The sequence below is a fragment of the Panthera tigris genome, chromosome C2 (genome assembly GCF_018350195.1).
Source record: "Panthera tigris isolate Pti1 chromosome C2, P.tigris_Pti1_mat1.1, whole genome shotgun sequence".
Lineage (NCBI taxonomy): Eukaryota > Metazoa > Chordata > Mammalia > Carnivora > Felidae > Panthera > Panthera tigris.
Genome location: NC_056668.1, coordinates 3,893,687 through 3,914,571, shown reverse-complemented (window position 1 = coordinate 3,914,571; position 20,885 = coordinate 3,893,687). Strand labels below are relative to the sequence as shown.

The window sequence follows — 20,885 nt, the reverse complement described above, 5'->3', positions numbered from 1 at the left end:
TCCCAGGACCCTTCTGTTAATCGCGTCTGCAAAGACTCTGCCTCCAAGTAGGTTTACATTCACAGGCACCGGGGGTTAGAACGTGGACATATCTTTTTATGCCCCCTCACCGAGGGCACCCCACTTTTATTTCCTTATTGGCAAAGCGTCCAGGGTCTGGACTGGGTCACCGGCTGTCCACCTTGCTGCCCCTTGAAATTCCCCCAGGTGCCTTAAAGAAAGGGGTCCTCTCCCTCCCCCAGAGATGCTGGGCCCCTTTCCTGGGTTGGGAGGTGGGGGCTGGAATTTCTTAAAGAGCTTCCCAATAGTCGACACACTCATCTGGTTTTCACGGGGACTCCGCGGTGTTCGTAGCGAAAGTCCCGCATCCCGAGAGATGCCTCGGTCCCAGGCAGGCCGGGCACCTGGGTGACACTGTCCTTAGGGCGGGCAGGGGTGAAAGCCACAGACTTGACCCACCCCCTGGTGGGGGCCCTCTGCTTCTGAGAATCCTCCCCTCCGCCCCCAGGGGTGGCTTTGCCCCAAGTAGGAGGTGCGTGCGCACAAGGCCTCTCAGAGCCGTAATTAAAGCCGAAATCTTTCCGGAAGCAGGCTGGTGGGCCACAGTGCGGACCACAGGCCACAGGACACCTGCTCCCCGGGCCGCCCGCCCTCCATCCGGCATCCCCGAGTTTCTGGGCGGCTCGTTCTTATTCTGCACTCGTCTTCCTTCCTTCAGACCCTTCCTCATGGAACATCTTTAGAGCACGGCCCAGGGCAGTGACCAGCCACAGCCTCACAATCAAGCTGGGCACCGCAGTGAGGTCAATCGTGGCCAAAGCCACAGTTTCCGGATCCCACTCCCCCAGCACTGACCCCAAACCCCCAAGAGCACTCTGGAGGGTCGTCACAAGGGCAGTGAAGGCTGGCACTTCTCGCGGAGGGGGTCGCTCTGCTGGGATGCCCTCTGCAGAAGCAGCGCCCTCACCTACCTCCCCTGTGTGCCTCCGTGGCACCGGAGCTCCGTGGGGCAGCCTTACTCCCTGGGCCATGGGGATCTTCCCGCCGTAAGGAGAGCATGGCTTCATTCAGGCTTGGACAGAAAGTGTGCATCCTGATCGACAGGACTGGGGTTCTGAGCAGCAGCATCTACGGGATCTGCAACGCTAAACACAAAAGGAAAACATAAGGCAAGGATAAAAAACGCGTGTGTGTTTGCGTGTAGATGCCCGTGGGACGAGGAAGAACACCGCCACAGCAAAAACAAGGGAGGCCCTGAGAACTCTTCAGAAGGCTTTGGGGGCTGTCACGCGGTGGGTGGTGTCATTTTGTTATTGGTTCTCCGGAGGGGTGGGTCCCAGGGAGGCCAGCTTCCCTGCCCTGTCCAGAGCGATTTTCTGGCCGAGCCGCCCCCGCCAGAGGGTCCTCGGGTGTTTGCAAGGATGTCGTTGGGGTCCTCAAGCTCTCACCTGAGTCCCCCCGGCCAAGAAGTTACCTGTGTTTTCAAAAGGCCCCTCCTGGGGACACCACGCCCCCAGGAAACACCATTCTGGGTATTTCCAGAACCTCTGAACCCGACCTTCTTACAGCCTCACTGGGCTCCTCTCCAGCCCTTGACCCTGGAGGTGGCCCCGCCCAGCTCCCCTTAGAGCCGAAGGCTCCTCCCCCCACCCCCAGCGTGGTCCCCGCCAATTGGCAGGGAACAGAGCAGACCCCACGCCGCCCCTGCCCAGAGCCCCCAGTTCCCACAGGGGCCTGACCCTGCAGCCGGGACCCCGGGGAGAGGTTCCACGGCGAGCCCCCACGCCTGCAGGACACCCTGCCACCTGTGTGTCCCCCCGCACTATCGTCCCCCCAGCCCGAGGCCGGGTGAGGCAGGGAGGCACGTTCCACCAGATAGATGGTCATTGTGAAGGCTGCGTGTTGAGCAGGATTCCGGAAAGGGGGCTGTGAGCAATGTCACCCACCCCTCGTGTCACCCCTGCCCTAGACCACTGTGGCGAGCCCCTCTCCCCGGGGCCGCTCACACCATCCCTTGGGACGAGATTGCCGCGTCCTAGGACAGCGCTGGGGGCACATACGTTTTGGCCCGCAGGGTAACGACAGTGGTGATTTTGTGGTGGGGTCTGTCGTTCACAGGACGAGGGACCTCAGAGCCTGAGATGAGAAGGTGCCGGTGAGGTCCGTTCACCCTCTTCCTGCAGCTGGAGAGGGCAGGCGGGGGGCCCAGCTCGGGCGCCGCTCACGTCCTTGGAGACACGTTCCAGGGACAGGAAGCACATCGGCATCCCGTGGGTGTGTGTGCCCGTGTATGAGCGAGCAGGCGTGTGTGTCGGCACGCGCGCGTGCGCACACAAGCGCGAGCGCGTGCAAGCAGGGGGCACGTCTGCACCCGCTCACGTTAGAGTGTGGGTGTGCAAGCACCTGGGAGTGCGTGCGTGCGCACAGGCAACGGGGTGAGCGTGCAAGCACCTGCACTGTACGTGCACACGCGAGTGCGAGCGAGTGTGCACGGGTGTGCGCGCGCGTGAGCTCACGTGAGTGTGAACGTGCCTGTCCACACACATGGATGCGTGCGTGTGTGCGTGTGAACGAGCGTCACACTGCACTAGCAATCCCCCTGAGATCCCTAGTTCTTGGGCCCCGTGTTGGGCAAGATGCCGGGGTTTCCTCGCAGGGGCCTGGGGGCGGGGGCTCTTTGCCCGATGGACACGTGACCAGACCCTTCTCGAAGTCATGGGCGTGACGTCCTGGAGAGACTCCCCTCTCCCCGCCACGTTGCGGTGCGTGGTTATTTTGTCCTCAGAGCGTTTACATGGGAAAGAAGAACGTGGAAAAACCCTGCGGCCGTCATGCAGAAGAACATGCGTAAATAGTAGCTGGAAGGAAATACCTCACTGCGGATGGAGTGAAAAGGCCGCGCGTGGTTTTCTGTTTGTGCGTGTAACAAAAGGAGGGTGAGGGAGGACCCAGCTCGAAACAGACGGTCGCTTTTGAGAGTTTCTTAGAATCACGTGAGTTTTGATACCAAGGGAAAGCACGCTGTGACAACGCTTCGTGGACAATTCCAAATCAGCACGAAGTGCTCAGCCGGAGAGATGTCTTGACCTCGCTCGGCTCTCTTGGGGCCTCCGGCTGGGCGTTCTCCCGGTTGGAACCTTGGCCAGACCGGGAGTGATGTGCGAAGAACTCGGGCTTCAGGATTGAATCTTCCAGTCGCTGGCTGTGTGGCCTCTCTGACCCTCAGTTTCCGTATCTGTGCGATGGGAGGCAAGGGATCCACTGCATAGAGTCGCAGTTCTGAACGTGCGAGAAAATAGCACACAGGACCACTTGCCAGGTTTAGAATGTAAAGGTGTGAGCGCACCTTCCTGTTTTATAGACGCTCTCGTCCGTGACAGCGGTCACGGCTCTCAGAAATAGAAGAATATCGCAAAACAGATTCATCTCACACGTTTAAACGTTCAGGCTTTTTCATTTATCGCTGGTGCTGATTAAATCCCGTCTTTGCTCGACTATTGCGTTATAGCTCCAAGATGTACTCTTTTCGTATTGCAACTTTTTTTTTTTTTTTTTTTAAATCCCAGCGGTTTCTGAGTCAATCCCGACTACCGGCTTTCTGCAGAGGGCACTGCCTTCCAAGACGCTCGCGCTGAGCCCCTCCGCTGCCTGATTGTTTCCACCTCCTCGTTGTTGTTGTTGTCCTGGAATCTGTCCTGTAACCACTAACCGCGCGAACGCGGCCGTCCGTCATCCTGGCGGTTAACCTGCTGAGGATAGGAGGTGTAGCAACGGTGCTGTGGGAGTTGGGCTGGAAGGTCCCTTTCTGGAAGGCCTGGGTTGTGGTGAGAGCGCCAGGGGAATAACACCTCTGAACCCTCCGGCCAAGACGGATCTTGGTTACCTTCCCTGAGAGTCTTCCCAGCGGAACTAGTGAGGTCTTGACCTGGCGCTAACGGGCTCCAGCTTCGGTGCCAACCAGGCAGCGAAAGACGGCCTGACGGACGACGAGGACGGCCTCGCCCATGAGAAAGTACCTCGTGTGAAACTTACATGCCAAACGCACACACCGGGCGTGGCGGCCACCGAGATAAAACCTACGTCGGCCGAAGCCCCATCACCCACTCCATTTTTCACTCCTCTGGCTCTGTCTGCCTCGCGCCCCTGTTCACAGGAGCGAACAGAATTGTGTCCTCGTGGAGATGGCTTTGTGGGGACCGTGCCGACTTTACGCCGTGAGCGGCTGTACCGCCATCTTCGTGGCGAGCCCGCCGGTGTCCGTGTTGGTGCGTCGGGGTGCTCGGTGATGAGTTACGTTCCTGCTCTCCCGTGGTGGCCCACTTTGACGCTTTTCCCTTTTAGATGCTGACCGGGAACGGACGTCTCTGAGACTGCCGCTTCGCGGCCCTCAGATCACCCCCCAGGAAGAGGTCTCTGGGTTCCGGCCTATGAACATTTTTATGGCTTTGATCCGTATTGTCCAGCGGTGTGAAGGACGCTTTGCTGAATCTGATGTACCACTTTGATTTGGTGCTGTTTTCTCCTGCCAGTTTGTGACGATACGGTAAGAGAATACCTTGTGCTTGATGGAGGGAGTCAGATCTGGGTCTGAAATGTGTTTTCTGCGTAACAACGAGATGGGACCTAGCGATGCCGCCTGGCGGTTGGGTACTCACCTTTCCCGAAAGATGCAATCTGTCTGCTGTGAGAATGGGCTGTGCCACGCGGGCCCCCCGAGGGACACGGCCGCGCTGGTGGCGGGTGTTAACAAGCAGGCATAAGGGACCGTTCCCCCGGAGCACGCTCTCTGAAGCCATCGCCACCGCCAGCAGGAACAGAAGGGCCCTTTCTCCAGGCCCCGGTGGCCCAGACCCCTTTGTGTAGCCGCCCAGGAGAGGCCTAGAGCCGCACTGCCTCCGACGACCATGCTCGGGACCCTCGGGCTGGCCCTGCTGGCTCTGGTCAGCACGGTGGGCCCGAGCCAGGCCAGCGGCTTTACAGGTAAGGGCTCTGGGCTCAGCATGGGGGATGCTGGAGGAGCAGAGGGGGGGTGGCAGCTCCCGGGGAGGGGGTCTCGTGAGGGGGCGGCCCCACAAAGACGCATCTGCTTCGAGAGGTGGTGTCGTTTCCATTTGCCAAACTTTCTGGTGGCCACAAAAGAGGCAGTGTGCGTGCCCCCGAGTCAGCTGGGCATCGATGGTGTTTAAATGCAGATTCCAAGTCGGCGGGTCTGGGGTGGGGCCTGGAACTGTGCATTTCTGCTGCGGGTCCGCAGGCCACACTGACGGGTGTGTCCTTAGAGGCTCGGAATCGAAGTCTCCCGAGCCTCGGAGGGTTGGAGTCCCCTACTCGCGGGTAAGGAGAGGGAGACCCAGAGCGGTCAGGCACTCGCCGGAGGCCACCCAGCTGGCAGTGAGCTGAATTGCCACGGGCCCTGGCTTGAACCTTCTTCCCCTGCCAGGCAGGCTCCGGCTTGTGAAGTGGGCTCTCACCGCCAGGTCCCCCCACTTGGGCTCTGCCAGCCCCAGTTTCCTCCTCGGTCCACGAGGGTGCAAAGGGGCCGACCGGACAGCGAGGAGCCCAGCGTTTGCCGGGCACACGTTCCTGCTTGAGGCAGGTCAGGTTTTTGAAGCCCGGGATTTTGGAGCCGTTAGATCGCAAACCTTTGAAATCATTTGCTTTTGAAATCTGTCTTACTCAGCTGGGAATTCACACAGCCTCCACAGTCAACTGCGGCTTAGCACTGGTTTAAAGTTTGTTCTGCCATGAGCAGAATTTTGGGTGGTGATTTCTTTCCCTTGACTTTCCCTGCGGACTGGGTAACGTGTGAAGGCTACAGCTCAGTCGCGGTAAGAGCGGGAGGCTCGAGAAGCTGGAAATGACCGGAGGGACTTCACGAGCCCCTCCCTCACGGTGCCTGTGGGGACCCGGGGCGGGGGGCAGAGGCTCAGTGTCACATTAGGGCTGCTCAGCCACCTGCTGTCATGTGCCACATGCTGCTGTTACAGGCGAAGTTCCATTTACTTACTTCCGGGGGGCACGGATAGTATTTGACCATGGGATGGGGTCACTGGGAGGGCGTGAAACGAGCTCAGAATCACACAACTGGTGTTCGGGGAAGCGGGTGCGAATTCGGATCTTCTGACCCCAGGATGACACTCACTCCAGTGTGATAAGGTTTCCCACCTCTGAGACTAAAACCCGGGACCCCCGACTCCCATGCTGGTGGCTCCTAGAAGGATTTACAGAACAGGGAGGAATTGTTCTAAGGTTTCTCCTCTGGACTCTGCCAAGGAACCAGGATTCAGAGGACCTGGTGTCCCCTGGGAAAGGCAAAAAACAAAACAAAACAAATAGATCCCAAATGCACTTTCGGGGGAGACGTGCGTGTGTGTGTGTGTGTGTGTGCGCGCACTTTTGCGTGCAGGAAGGCTCTGCTGATGCTCAGCTGGGACCTTGTCACGACTGGATGGAGACAGTGGCTCTCTAGAGGCTGGGGAAATGTAACCTTCATTAGTGGTTGGCATCTCCTCTTTGGTTTCAGATGCAAAACAAAATCTAGAGCCACCTTGCCAAATTCTTGGTGCAGGAAGCCTCGGGCTCTGTCTTGCTCGGCACCATCACTCGGTGAGTGGCCTCTCCAGTCCCTCATCCAAGTGACATCCAAGCTCTGGGCCGTCACCTGGCCTGGGAAGCTGGTTTCTGCTGCCCAACCCCAGGTACGAGGGCCTCCCCATTCTTCTCCAAAGCGCGCTGTAACCGATCCCCTTGGGGACAAGCGGCAGCAGGTGATGTCCTTTCCCAGAGGCCCTGCCGCCCGCAGTGTCGACTGGGAGACAGCCCCTTGGCTCACGTGGCTTTGGAGCGGGCTCGCCCTGGGTGCTGGGATTCAGCATTGCGTTCTGCCCAGAGTAAGGCTGCAGGCTCCCTCATCAGCCTGAGCCGGACGGCTGGCTCGGCCCCATTTCTCCCCGGGGGTCACCAGCCCCCGAAGTCTTGCTTTCTGCATGCTCGTGGCATGCTGTGAGGCCAAGGAGGGAGTCTTTCGGGTGCTGTCCTAGTGTTGGTGATGCAGGTTATTTCTACTGCCATCTCGCAGCTGCTCCCAGAAGCCCAGCTTCTCACGGAGGGGTAGACGCTATAATATTGAGCGCCTCCCCTGCGGCTGCACAGTGGCACAAAGCTTAGAGCTCAGAGGTTAAGTAAGTATCTGATTCCTTCCTCCTACACGGAGGGCTCCTGAGGGCAGAGCCCCAGGCTCGCTGCTAAGCGTTAGCTCCCTGGGGTTGCCCCGACACAGCACCACAGTGGAGTCTCAAACAGTAGCGATTTAGTCCCTCCCTGCTCTGGAGGCCAGGAGTCCGAGATCAAGGCGTGCGCAGGGCTGGGTTCTCCGGAGGAATCCGCTCCATTCTCTTCGCCGCTTCCGGGGGTTTTCTGGAGACCCTGGCACCCTTGCTCGGTCGAGGTAGCGCTCCCATCTCTGCCTGCGTCCTCACGTGGCGCCCTCCCGTTTGCGTGTCTGTCTCTGTGTCCAAATTCCCCCTTTTGTGAGGACACCAGTCATCATGGATTGGGGCCACCCTACTGCAGCATAATCTCCTCTTAACTAAATATGTCTGCCAAAACCTATTTCCAGAACTTCAACACATGAATTTCGGAAGGGTGGGTGGGGACACAATTCAGCCCGTAACAGTTCCTGCTACCACAGAGGCTCCGTGGGCACACGGGAGCCCCACGACCCAGGCTGGTGAAGGTAGGGGGTGCCTCGGGGTCTTGAGGACCCCACGATCGTGCAGACGGAGGGACAGGGGCCACGGGCGTCTGTGCGCAGCAAGAGGGCTCCAGGCCAGAGACACAGAGAGCGAGCCGGCAGGTGGATGTCGTCCTCCAGGGGGCGCGGTGCTCTCATCGCCCATCCGCGCTAATTTGCCACCTGTGAACTTCTCACGTGTGCTCGAAGCATCGTTTATTTACTCTTCCGCCCCATGCCAACTGTCGCTGCCATCTGGGCCTGGCGAGGGGCAGCCCTTCATGCATATTTACCGGGGGGAACGGGCGTGCGTGCGTTCCACGTGCGGCATACCCGGGGCTCGTGGAGATTCAGGGGCGATTCAGGACGCTCCAGCCCGCTGAACCAGGGGGCGCGGCGCATGAGCCCCAGAAGCCGGAGCCCCCCACTCCATGTCTTCGGCGTGTGGTCCGCCCCTGGGCTGCAGGAAGCATGGATCGGACCCGGTGGCATCTCCAGGCTCTGCAGAGGGGACTGCTGGGCGTGTAGGTCCCCCTTACGCCTCGTTCCTTCTGCTTCACGCGATTGCCTGGTGGGCAGGCCCGGGGGCTCTGCCGGTGCCCGAGGTCCTGATTCCCTCGCTCTTGCAGAAGTGGAGGACTTATCCAGAACCCCTCCTAGCGAGTTGATTCCCGAATTTTCTCTGTTGTCTCCCTCCATCCCTGCCCTCCTCCCCTCCCCCCCCCCCCCGCAGAAAACGGCCTTTCCTTGCTGAGTTTCCAGCTGTGCAACTACACCGTGACCCGAAACGTCCAGAAAGTGGAGGCCGTCCACACGTCGCACGTGACCTACACTCCCTGCGGCGGGTGGATCCCGTGGAGGAGGTGCCCCAAGACGGTGTACAGAACTCAGTACCTGGCCGTGGACGTCCCCCAGCCCAGGAACGTGACCGACTGCTGTCGGGGTTATGAGCAGCTGGGCCTCTACTGCGTCCCGCGTGAGTCCAGGGTGCCGGCGGGTGGGGGGAGGAGGGAGGGGCGGCTCCCTTGTCCTCTCCCCGGGACTCCTGATGACTCTCAGGATGGTCGCTGTGCACACCGTTAGCCCTGAACCTACTAGGTCCTTCTGGAACAATGGTCCCCAAGCTGAACCTACTAGGTCCTTCTGGAACAATGGTCCCCAAGCTGAACCTACTAGGTCCTTCTGGAACAATGGTCCCCAAGCTGAACCTACTAGGTCCTTCTGGAACAATGGTCCCCAAGCTGAACCTACTAGGTCCTTCTGGAACAGTGGTCCCCAAGCTGAACCTACTAGGTCCTTCTGGAACAGTGGTCCCCAAGCTGAACCTACTAGGTCCTTCTGGAACAGTGGTCCCCAAGCTGAACCTACTAGGTCCTTCTGGAACAGTGGTCCCCAAGCTGAACCTACTAGGTCCTTCTGGAACAGTGGTCCCCAAGCTGAACCTGCTAGGTCCTTCTGGAACAATGGTCCCCAAGCTGAACCTGCTAGGTCCTTCTGGAACAATGGTCCCCAAGCTGGGGCGTGCATCAGGATTGTCTGGATGGCTCGTCCACCCCACAGATTTTGGAACCCGTGGGTCGGGGTGGAGTACAAGTTCCCAGGTGGTACCGATGCTCCCTGGGGACCCCGCTTTGAGAACTTCTGTTTGGGCGCAGTGGCTCTCAGGCCTGCTGCACATCAAAGGCCCCTGGGCAGCTTTAGAAACGCTGATGGCTGGGTCCAGTCCTCAGAGATTGTTATAGAGTTGGTCGGGGCATCGCTGGGGCATTGGAATTTTTTTTTTTAAAGATCTCGATCAATTTGAACACGTAGCTGAGTTTGAGAACCAGCACTGCAAATCTCCTCTATATTGATAGCCAATCTTTTCCTTTTAACTTTTTTCAATGTGTATTTATTTTTAAGAGGGAAAGAGAGAGACAGAGTGTGAGTGGGTGAGGGGCAGAGAGAGAGGGAGACATAGAATCGGAGGCAGTCTCCAAGCTTGGAACCATCAGCACGGAGCCTGATGTGGGGCTCGAACCCATGAACCGTGAGATCATGACCTGAGCCGAAGTCAGACGCTTAACCGGCTGAGCGCCCCCAGGCGTCCCCCGCTTTTTAAAAATTTTTTAACGTTTATTTATTTTTGAGAGAGAGAGAGCAATCTTTTCTTTTTAAAAGTTGCAGTGGAATGCTTTCTTTAACTGAAATCCTAATCCGAGGCTCCATGTGTGAAAGAGACAGAAAGGTCCCCTCGGCCCCTCTCACCCCCTGGGGACCCCAAGTCCTCCTCCTTCCTCAGGGCTGTTGGGAAGATGCTTGGGGCAGTTACCAGGGCGCGCTGTGTGGCTGTGTCCCGGCACTGTCTGAGCCCTCCTGACACGGAGGGAACGTTCCAGAAGACCTCTTCCAGGGGAAAGGATGCAGGTGTGTGTGCATGGGTGGGTGGCGGTGGCTGTTACATTTGAGTCAGTACCAGATCTAAATGAGTTTCTGAGCCTCATAAAGTCTCCCTGGCCCCACCCAGTCAGGGAGGGGAGGTAGGAAGGATGTGGCTCCAGTGAGTTCCGAGGGGCCACCCCAAGGCATGAGGTCTGCCGCCTCCAGCGGGCACCCAGCGGCAGTCTAGGGGGTCTGGGAGGGGCACCCCACGTGACCCACCCCCAGGGCCCATGGCCAGGATGGCAGCGGGCTGGGGCCTGGACGCTGCACCCAGGGGCACCGGCCCCCTCCCCACCCAGGGGCTGTAGGACGTAGTTGGGGCAGCCCTTCCAGAAGGCTGCGTGGGCTTGGCTCCCTGAGTCAGGCCGAGCTCGCCGTTCTCAGGTCGCCCGAAGCAACCCCACGGGCATGGCTGATGCTTGGCCACCATCACCACGCTGCCACCACCAATAAAAACCAGGTGGGGATGTATGACCCCAGGGCCCCCAGCCTGGTGCCACCTGGCTGTTCCCACTGGCGCCCTAAAGAGTCCCCTGGTGTCCTGCCCAGGTGCTGGATCTGGGGAGTCCCTTCCCGTGCAGACACTGGCCCATTTTCTGCTTTCACTGTCTTCCGGGGCCACGTGCACAAAGGGAGACCCGCGGGGAGCACCTCTCTTCCTGGGGGTGGTGGGGGACCCAGTGTGGGTACCTTGGCACGGAGGCTCAGGACCCGGTTAGGTAGCAGGTGGGTGCAGCCCTGCTCTGACCATTTTCACCAGGGAAGGCCACACTCTTCCCACCTGCTCGCTGTTGTAAGATCACTCGACTAGTGAGGTCACCTGTCCGGGGGCCGGAGGAGCCCCCCCCCCCCCCAGCCCCCGTCCTGCTGACTGGTGTTTTCTGTGCGGCTGCTCGCAGAGGGAGGGCTGGCATCCCCTCCCCACCACCTGCTGTCCATCTGTCTTGCCTTCGACAAGCCAGCCCCCAGGAAATGCCTCTCGTGGGACATCAACCCCACTTTTGGAGTCTCGGTGCCTTTAAGTGGGAACTCACCAGGTGTGGAGAGGGCCAGAACATTCTAGTTAGAGAGTCCCACGGGCAGGGCTCTCTGGGAAGCTGCAGGTAATGGCGGGGCTGTGGCGGGGGACACACGGGGAGCGGGACGAGGAGGATTCCCTGCCGGGTTGACCAGCAAACCCTGGGGCGGCGGGTGACAGATTACTCCAGACCCCTGAAGCAGAGAAAGGAAACGGCGAGGGGGCCAAGCGCTCTAGGGGTGACGCCCTGAGCAAAGCTCTTCTCCGGTTTTTGCCGAGAATCTTACCAGTACATTTCAAGGGGTGCAGGGGAAAGGGACGCGCAGTTTCCAAAGCAGGGACAAAGCATACTCCTAAGTGATCCAGGGCAACAGTGCGATCAGGGTAGTGATGTGCAGGCAGCGAGGGGAACGTGACGGGGGCGGTGTATACGTCATAGGAAGGGGGCTGTTTTGCTGCTTTCGATTAAGCATTTACAGGGTGAGAAAACATGTTGCCCCACAGGCTGCTTCCAGCCTTGACCTTTCAAAGGAGACCTGTTTTCCTGGTCTGCTTTGCTGCTTCTCAGCCAGCCAGCCGTCTCCCGGGCTACAAACATTCCCGCCTTAAATCTTAGGCGGCCAGGCTCTATAGGCCTCCACAGTTCCCCTGAGGACTAGAGGCCCCTCAGAGGTGACTGAGTGCAGCTGGGGTCCCCCTGGGCCTTCGAGGCATCATTCCAGCAACAGTGTAGAGAGGAGGCCGTCAGGAGCCTGCAAGGAAGGAGAAGGGGAAGGGGGCCTTCCGTGAGTGTGTCCTTTGTGACAGGCCAGCCGGGCAGATTCCTGGTCACCAATGGCCAGGAGCATTGCCTTTATGCAGAAGGAGTCACAGACGGGGGAGGCAGGTGACTTGACCGAGGTGGCGTGGACATGGGCTTTGGGCTCCCCACCCCCCCGTTAGATTGGAGGAAGGGGCCGTGGTGGTGGTGGTGGGGGTCAACATGGCAGGTGCAGGTGGGGGGGGGGGGGCGGACGCTGAGCTCGGGCCTCTTCCCCAGGAAGGCCCCTGTGTGGTGCCAGGGCCTGGTGCCACCCCGCAGCTGGCTGTGCGAGCACCGTGACCTTCTCCACACTTGCTCGGCTCCTTGGATCAAAGATGGTCCAGAGGTGCCTGGTGACAGGCTGGTTCTTCAGAACAAGTCTCTCTAAGTGACCCGGGAGCCCCGCTGGTTATTTGCACAGAACAAGGCAGGGCCAGTGCCTGTGTTAGCCGGGGGCGGGGGGGAGGGCAGCCTGGGAACTTGGGGAGGACACGCGGGCAGAAGGTAGTTCCCTCCGAGTGCGGGCTGACTTGTATCTTCGCAAAGGGCTGGGAGTCCTACCCCCAGGCCGCGGCAAAACCTCAGACCTGCCTGCTTCTGTCCCCTCCCATCCAGCACCCGACCATCTAGAAAGGGAAGGCAGGTAGAGTACACGGGCGATGTTCCCTTCAGTCTACACGACTTTTCCCGTTATTTCTTTTAAGTCCAGCACCGGGGAGGCAACGATAGGTCCCGCGTGATTTTACTTCCATGCAATTGTTAACACAATTACGACAGTGAATACACGAGCCGCGCAGGAAATCTGGAAACAGAAAAGAACAAAGAGAAATTAGCATTAGCCCACTGCCCACAAATGACCACCGTCAATATTCTCTTGGAGTCTTCATTCGGGGCAGACATTCTAGAAAAGCCTGGTCACCCTGGCTGAGACTTTTCGTACTGTGCTCTTACCGCTTAGCAATGTATCTGGAACATCTGTCCTGTCAATAAGTATTATGCCGCAGCATGACTTAATGGCCACATGGCATTGCCTCATATGGACGGATGTATCAGCACTTACTAAGCAAGCCCCTGCCACTCCACGTCTCGTTGTTTCCAGCTCTTTATTATAAAGAACGCCGTGATGAGTATCATATGCTACAAACAGTGCTGTGGACCGATGCGTGACTCACTCATGATGAATTCCTGGGAGCGTCTCCACCGATGCTCGCCAACTGCAGAGACGGCCCCGGTTCCCGCAGGCTCACGGGAAAGCCCAGGACCCCAGGGGGCCGGGAGCCTCCCCAGGCTGACGACCAGGACCCCTTTGGGGAAGGAGGTCTCCGAGGAAGGAGGCCGGGCGGGACGATTATTCCAGAGCCGATCGGATTCCGAGCCCTGGGGAGAGCTTCAGTGCCGCTGCCCAGACGGAAAGCTCCGGGCTGGCTCGTTGAACTGTAACTAACCCCGGGTTGCCAGGCACTGGACAGTCCTGTTTCATTGTTTGTGTTGAGTTAGTGGAAGGAGAAGCAGATTTTTGACTTTCCCCCAAGTTCGAATTGTTGAGTGTTCTCTTGGGCTCTCAGCAAGCCGTCCAGCTCTGAGGACGGGGGGTGGGGTGGGGGGCAGTGGCAGCCCATTTAAGATGGACTTCAACTTGAAGTCACTTCTGTTGAGATCAGGCAGCCATTTTGGGGAGCCGGTTTTTCTTGGTGGCCCCTATTTTCTTTCCATGTAAATAAACCTCTTAGTTTAGGATAGCTGCAGATTTACAGAGAGGGTGGCAAGACAGTAGACAGATCCCGCACAGCCGCCCCAGCTCCCCTGATGGTAGCGTCTTTCGTTACCATGGTGCATTTGTCCCAACGCAGGAACCAACACTGAGCATCGCTGTTAATTCAACGTCACGCTGTTTTTCGGATTTTGCTTTTTTTAAAAAAAAATTTTTAACGTTTATTTATTTTTGAGAGAGGGAGAGACAGAGACAGAGCACAAGCCGGGGAGGGGCAGAGAGAGAGAGGGAGACACAGAGTCTGAAGCAGGTTCCAGACACAGAACCCGACGCGGGGCTCGAACCCACAAACCGTGAGATCGTAACCTGAGCCGAAGTCGGATGCTTAACTGACTGAGCCACCCAGGCACCCCGGATTTTCCTTTATTTAAATTATTTTTATATTTTTTTTACATTATTTTTGAGAGACAGAGAGACAGAGCACAGCAGAAGAGGAACAGAGAGGGAGGGAGACACAGAATCCGAAGCAGGCTCCGGGCTCCGAGCTGTCAGCACAGAGACGGACGCGGGGCTCGAACTCTCGAGCTGTGAGATCATGACCTGAGCGAAGTCGGACGCCCAACCGACTGAGCCACCCAGGCGCCCCGGATTTTATTTTTTAACCTGATGTCATTTTTCTGTCCCGGGAGCTCATCTTACATTTAATCTCCTGTCTCCTTAGCCTTGAGAGCGTTAGTTTTTACGATGGGACAGAAAACAATGGACTTGAGGTCCTTGAACGGTGGCGCTACAGGGATGCTGTTATTCCCAGCCCAGCGAGGACCTCAGGCTGTGCCACAGGCCCACCCTCCATGCCCCCAAAGCCAGACCCGGCGTGGCAGTGCCTCCAGGACTTTAGACATCAGAACAGCCACTCGGAGCCTGGGAAGCGGCGAGGGAGCCAGGGACAGCGTGGAAAGGAAAATGGTGTTGAGAGCGAACTTCGGGCCCTTGCTCAGCAGCGTGGGTCCGGCAGCAGGCGGCGGCCTGGCTCCGTGAGAAGAGCAAACACAGACTCTCCTCTGGGCAGTTTTGGCTTTCTCTTCCCCTCCTTGGCTGGCACAGCCGCCCCGGGTGATGGGCTCCCACGCAAGGAGGGGCCGCCACCTCCCTTCTGTCCGTGGAGCATCCTGCGGAGACCGCCGGGGAGTCCCGAGGGCTGTCCCTGGGACTGCAGCCCCTCCGGCTTCCCTTCCACGTGGGACCCCACGCGTCTCCCAGGGGCTAACCTTCCCCTTTGCGGAGCCTGGTTACCCGCTGGCCTTCTCTGCTCTCCCTGGAGCCCAGAGGGCCCAGAGCTGCACTTCCAAAGGCCCGGCGGGGTGCAGGGCCTTAGATGAATCCGGGCGGAGCCGGGGGGGCCTGTGTGACAGCAAGGTGACTGGAGCCCTCATCCCCGGGGTGGGAGACAGGAAGGCTGTGATCACACGGGCCTCTCCTCGGACACCTGCACCGGGGTCGCACCTTCCTTGTGCCCCTCCCTGCCGCCCCCAGCCTCCTTGGTCCCCAGCTGCACCTCTGGTGTGCGGCCCCGTGAGCTGTGGCGGGTCCTGCCACAGGAGTGTCCCCAGCACAGCGCCTCCCTTGAGGGCAGCGCCCTGGCTCCACTGGGGTCAGGTTCTCCGCCCTGCTCTTGAGTTTTCTATCATCCTGAGCACCAGCACCTTGACTCCTGGTCAGTCCCCTCGAGCCCCCAGATTCTCCAGGAGTTTCACCACGTCTCATCTTCAAAGGCCCAGCATGTCTCCTCTACTCCTGGGCCGAGTTTCCACAGGTCTATGTGCGTACTGGCCTCCGCCCCCTGGAATCCCAGTGTCCTGGAGGTGGGGACTTGGCCTCCGGCCCACTGCTGGATCCTGGGCACCTAGCCCATGCCCGGCACATAGTAGTTGCTAAGTAAATGTCGAGTGAGTGAGTGAGTGCGTGAGCCACTGGGACAGAGAGCAGCAAGGGGGCCTCTGGAGGGGCGGTGCAGCCCCTGCACTTGGCCTAGAAAGGAGGCCCCCAGGGTGCCAGTGGACACTGCCCTCCTTCCGGGAAAGATGGTTAGACTATGTTAAAGTCAGAGCGAGCGGCCTCGGTGGTTGCTCTGCAGGATGTGGTGAGGCGATGCCCGGCCCAGGACACGGCCCTCGAGTGGGTCACGCTGTGCGTCTCCGGGAACCGCGGGTCGCATCCGGTGCCCGGGGGGGTCCAGACGCCGTGCCCGCTGCCAACGTCACTGATGGCTGATCACTTTCCCTCCAGCCCTGAATCGGTCCAGGGAGTTTGCCTCGAGACCCGGGGTCTGCCCCGCGGTGGGGCCAGGAGCACCCGCCTCGCCGTGCACACTGGACACAGACTGCCCCGGGCTTCAGAAGTGCTGCGTCTCCCCCCGGGGCCACCACTGTGTGGCTCCCGCTCCCCGAGGTAGGGTCGAAGCTCTGGTCTGGGTGAGCCCGCAGCCCTGTGCACGGGCCACGTTCTGCTCCCGGGCAGTGTCTTTGTCCAGATCCGGCCGCTGAAGTCTCAGGCGGGGAGAGCTCACAGGCGCCCCGGGGAGGGAGGATATTCCCGCAAGAGCAGTGACCCCGATCTCCCGAGTGTGCCCGAGGCAGCCCGGGGGCCCGGGACGGTACTCGCCGGCAGCTGGGCTGCGTCCCGGTGCAGAGGCGTAAGGCTGGTGGCAGGTGGCTCCCACAGCACCCCAGGGACCGAGGACGCTGTCGGAGCATTGGTTTCGCGGGTGTGTGGCCCGGCCCTCAGCACGCACCTGTCCGATCTGGAAAGCTCTGCTCTCCCCCGTAGGCTGCCCCCAGGGGAACGGGCTGGTCAAGGCTCAGAACTAGGGAAACATATATAAATAATGGGTACGTGTCGTACGTAACGTATGTCATAGTATCAGTAGAATATGTACTATCTTCGTGTGGTTATGTGGTAACAGGTATACATAGTATAAAATAGTATCAGTGTGTGTGGATTATGCTGTTACACTGCATACATGAGCGTAAATATCACACATACTATATACCGCATACCTAGCGCACGTTGTGTGTAATAATAACCTCCATGGTATACGTAGGATTACGTATATTACAGCGTAAGAGAAGTGAGCTCAGCAGGTGGGGAAAGCGTCCCACACTGTCCCTGGCAGCAGATTTCTTTCTCTGGGGCTCCGTTGGCCCCGGCCTGCCCCCAGGCCTGCGGCTCACCGGCGTGTGCCCTCACGCAGCTCCAGAGAGGGACCCGGTGACCTTCTGGTACGACGTGACCGTCCTGGTGAAAATGGCCTTCAAGGAGCTGGAGGAGGTGGACCCCAGGCTGCTGAATCACATGCGGCTTCTGTACTCCATGGTAGGTGGGGGCACAGAGAGCCTGGTCGGGGCTCCTTTCCAGGGCAGGCGGCCCGGGCTGACACAGGTGGAGACACTGGGTGGGAACCGAGGGTCGCGGAAGGTCCCGCCGGTGACCCTGGAATGGCTGGCTCAGGACCGAATGTGAATTCTTAAGTTTTGTTTTTAAGTTTTTTTTTTTTTTTAACGTTTATTTATTTTTGAGAGAGACAAAGACACAGTGTGAGCGGGGGAGGGGCAGAGAGAGAGGGAGACCCAGAATCCCAAGCAGGCTCCAGGCTCCCAGCTGCCAGCACAGGGCCCGACGCGGGGCTCGAACCCACGAGCCGCGAGATCGTGAGCTGAGCCGAAGTCGGACGCTCAACTGACTGAGTCCCTCAGGCGTCCCCCAATGTGAATTCTTAACTAAAAAAGAGCAGCTTGCAAGACGTATGCATCGTGTGCAATAAAATGCGCACGGGGCGGTGTTCCGAGGGGGGCCCGTTGAAAGGCACCCCCTCGTGGTGCGGGCCGTGGCTGCTACGGAGACATCCACCTGGGGGCCTAGGCTGCACCCCTCCTGCGACTGGGAGTCACGGGGTCAGTGTCAGAGTTGAGTCCCTCTTCGATGTTGAGACCAGCTGGCGGTGGGGGGGGCCCGAGACAGACGGCACCCACACTCCCCTTGCTCCGGGCCGTCCGGTAAAGCAGCGAGGCAGGTGTTCCAAGCCATCGCCTTCACCTGGAAGCCGCCTTGCCTGTCCCAACCGGAAGTGATTTTTGTCTCTTGGTGGCCTGTGGACGGGCTGGGCTGGCCAGTCGGCCGTTCGAAACGTGGCTCAGAAGCCAGACTTCCCGGCGAATCCCGACACGGTACTCATTGCTGTGTGACCTTGGGCAAGTTACCTGACCTCTCTGTGCCTCAGATGCTTCCATTAAATAAGGATCATTATAATCCTACCTGAGACAGGGGGTTTGAGGTTTAAAAAGCACACGTGAGGAGCTTACGGTGGTGCTGATGACGTAGGTTGTGAGCTGTGGTTTTTGGCATTTGGAGTAATGTCCTGAGTCACCCCTTTTCTCTTATGAGTGGGTGCTGCCCCTCCAGGCACACTGTGACCACCTGCGGGGGGACCTGCCTCCCGTGGGCTCCTGGCTGCGGCCAGCACGGGGCTCCCTGATGCAGGGACTCCCGCGAGGCTCGAGCCGGCACCCTGTTCCACCTCCCACGTCACAAGCTGTGTCCCTGCCCCCGTGAGGGGTGTTTCCGGTCTGCCGGGGACCCGGGCTCTCGCGCCCCCCAAACCGCCTCTTGGGTCAACGCTATCTTGGGGTCTGGAGACACGAGGACGGGGAAAGATGAGTTTGTATGAATTGAGGAAAGAGGTCATGACATCTCAAAAACAAAGCAGAAAGTGAGACCCAGACGCGCACGACAGGAGACCGGGGGTTCCCTCCCTCTGGTTCCGCGCCTGATTCGGGGCACGGGTGGGGCTGGGGGGCCTGGGGCCGATGTTTCCCGTGGGGCGGCTGTGACACAGGCGGGGCCCACACAGCACACGCGTCCCCCCGCTCGTTCTGGAGGCCAGGAGGCCGGCACGGAGGTGCGGGCAGGGCTGGCTCCTGCCGAGCACCGTGAGGGAAGGGTCCGTCCCAGGCCCCTCCCTCCCGGGCCTGCAGAGTCCACCTCTGTGTCCAGGACACCGGTCGAACTGGACAAAGGGCCACCCCAATGACCTCGTCATCAGTAATGACATCGGCAATGACCCTATTTCCAGATACGGTCACGTTCCGAGGTTTGGGGGTTAGGACTTCAACACCGGGGTTTTTGAACGGGACACGATTCGAGCCATGACAACCGTGTCATAAAAGTATTTAGGGTCTGGTTTGCAGGACGTCTGCTGGGGTGATGACAGATGTAGAAATGTTGCAAAGGGTCTTTTCTGCAGAGTAGCGTGGTGTGTGTGTGTGTGTGTGTGTGTGTGTGTGTGCATTTGGTCTGCACCCCTCCTGGCCTCAGTCTCCCCGTCTGCCCGATGGGGTGCCCGTCCACTGAGTGACGCTCTGACTCTGGCTCCACAGGTCACCAGTGCCTTGCAGCCGCTGCACCCCTCCGTCCACCACCTGCAGTCGGCCAGTGGGGACCCCTCGACCACGGTGTCGCAGCTGCTGCTGGGCCTGCCGTGGCCGGCGCCCGTGGCCAACGTCTCCGCGACGCTAGACAGCATCGTGCAGCGCGTCTATGAAGTGATCGACATCCGGGTGCGAGGTGCTGCCTTTCCTCTCCTTGGTGGCCGTGGCAGGGGGCGGGGCTGCAGGGATGACAGTCCAGCAGGTGGGGGGTGGTCCGACCTGCGTTCAGCTCATCCTGGCCCAAACCGGGTTTAAACTCCGAGCTCCAAAGTGCGGGTTCCAGGAGGGTTTCGCCCTCGCTCTGCCCTTCCCCCCCGCCTTCCTCCGTGTCTCCCCCACACCGCCCTGGGTCCTAACACCCCAGTGCCGGTCAGCAAATCCCAGAACAGATGAACCCCAACCTGTTCCGTCAGCTCTCGGCTCCCTCACTGTCCCTCTTGCCTTGGGAGGCCCGTCCAGGACAACTGTGCAAAACCGCACTTGGTGAGGCACACAGAGGTGGCCTTGTGTCTGGAAGAGACTGTCTGTATTTCTTCTTGTGTGTGGGAGGGGTCTGTGTCAGGGGTCGGCAAACATTTTCTGGAAAGGGCCACACAGTAAACGTTTTGGGCTGCGGGCCACGTGGCTTCCGTCTCAACGGCTCAGCTCTGCCCCGGTGGCCTGAAAGCAGCCGTGGATGGCATGTGGGCGGAAGGCTGAGCCCCGTGGAATGTTCTTGCCCTCGGGAGGCAGCTGCCCCTGCTGCTCCCCAGCTGCGGGGCGATGGCTGCTCTTGTAGGTGCAGCTTCTGTGACACCGAGGGTCACCCTAAGGGGGGCGCGCCAGGGTCTGGAGGCCGCCGAAAACTCCGGCGATTGCGTTTTACTCCCTTCGATATCCCCAGATGTTCTTGAAGACTGAGCCGAGCCGTGCCGATAGGAGAAGAGCCTGTGTTGTCCGCTCCGACAGGGCCCTCGGTCGCAGACCATGGAAGGCACCTGTAGTGTGCACACAGGGTTTGCGACTCCAGGCCGCGAGATAAGGCACAGAGCAAGGAACTCGGGGCCGTCCCGTAGGGGGTCAGAGAGAGTCCGCTAGAGGACAGTGTGGGGAGAGACTAACGAAGGGGGGCTTGGTCTAGGCTGGACATTCTCCGTACATCTCGTCTAGAGGGAGGCGGACGCCAACACCGAGAGAAGCCGTGATTGGTCAAGAGCGAATAGTCACTCATTTGGCCAAGGGAGTGGGGTGGTGTTCCGCAGGTGACTCGGTGGTTCGTGTTTTCCATCTGGCTTGGGTGGAATGTCAAGTGGCCTCGCTCTGTCCCCCTTTGTCCTGGCTGCTCCGGGATCGAGTGGGTATCCTCGTCTGAGCCGCTGTTCCAGGAGACTGGCCGACGGGAGAGTGGCAGGTGCCTTCTGAATGCCGGAAGCAGTGGCTCCTTTCTGGTCCAGAAAACTGCTCGTGTACGAAGTTTGTCCTTGGGCAGGAGGTGGGACCCCATCACTCATGACCCTTCAGACGACACAGCCCCAAAGCACTTCTCTCAGGCAGCAGCAACCACCTGGGCACATCCATCCATTCATTCATCCATCCATCCATCCATCCATTCATCCATCCTCCAACCATCTATCTATCCTCCATCCATCCACCATCCACCATCTATCCATCATCCACCCCATCCACAATCCATCCATCCATCCATTCACCCATCCATTCACCCATCCATCCATCCATCC

General features: G+C 59.3%; 1 protein-coding gene across 1 annotated transcript in view; it reads left to right on the top strand.

Annotated features, from left to right (window-relative positions):
• Positions 1-3,572: 3,572 nt before the first annotated feature.
• The window catches only part of UMODL1 (uromodulin like 1), a 65,832-nt gene continuing 48,519 nt past the window's right edge, over positions 3,573-20,885 (top strand). Inside the window, exons 1-7 of the mRNA XM_042956677.1 lie at positions 3,573-4,265; positions 4,342-4,543; positions 4,809-4,980; positions 8,466-8,708; positions 15,971-16,132; positions 16,935-17,056; positions 19,117-19,303. Coding sequence (XP_042812611.1) covers positions 4,905-4,980; positions 8,466-8,708; positions 15,971-16,132; positions 16,935-17,056; positions 19,117-19,303 — 790 coding nt within the window. The 5' untranslated portion in view covers positions 3,573-4,265; positions 4,342-4,543; positions 4,809-4,904. The remainder of the gene's footprint in view (positions 4,266-4,341; positions 4,544-4,808; positions 4,981-8,465; positions 8,709-15,970; positions 16,133-16,934; positions 17,057-19,116; positions 19,304-20,885) is intronic.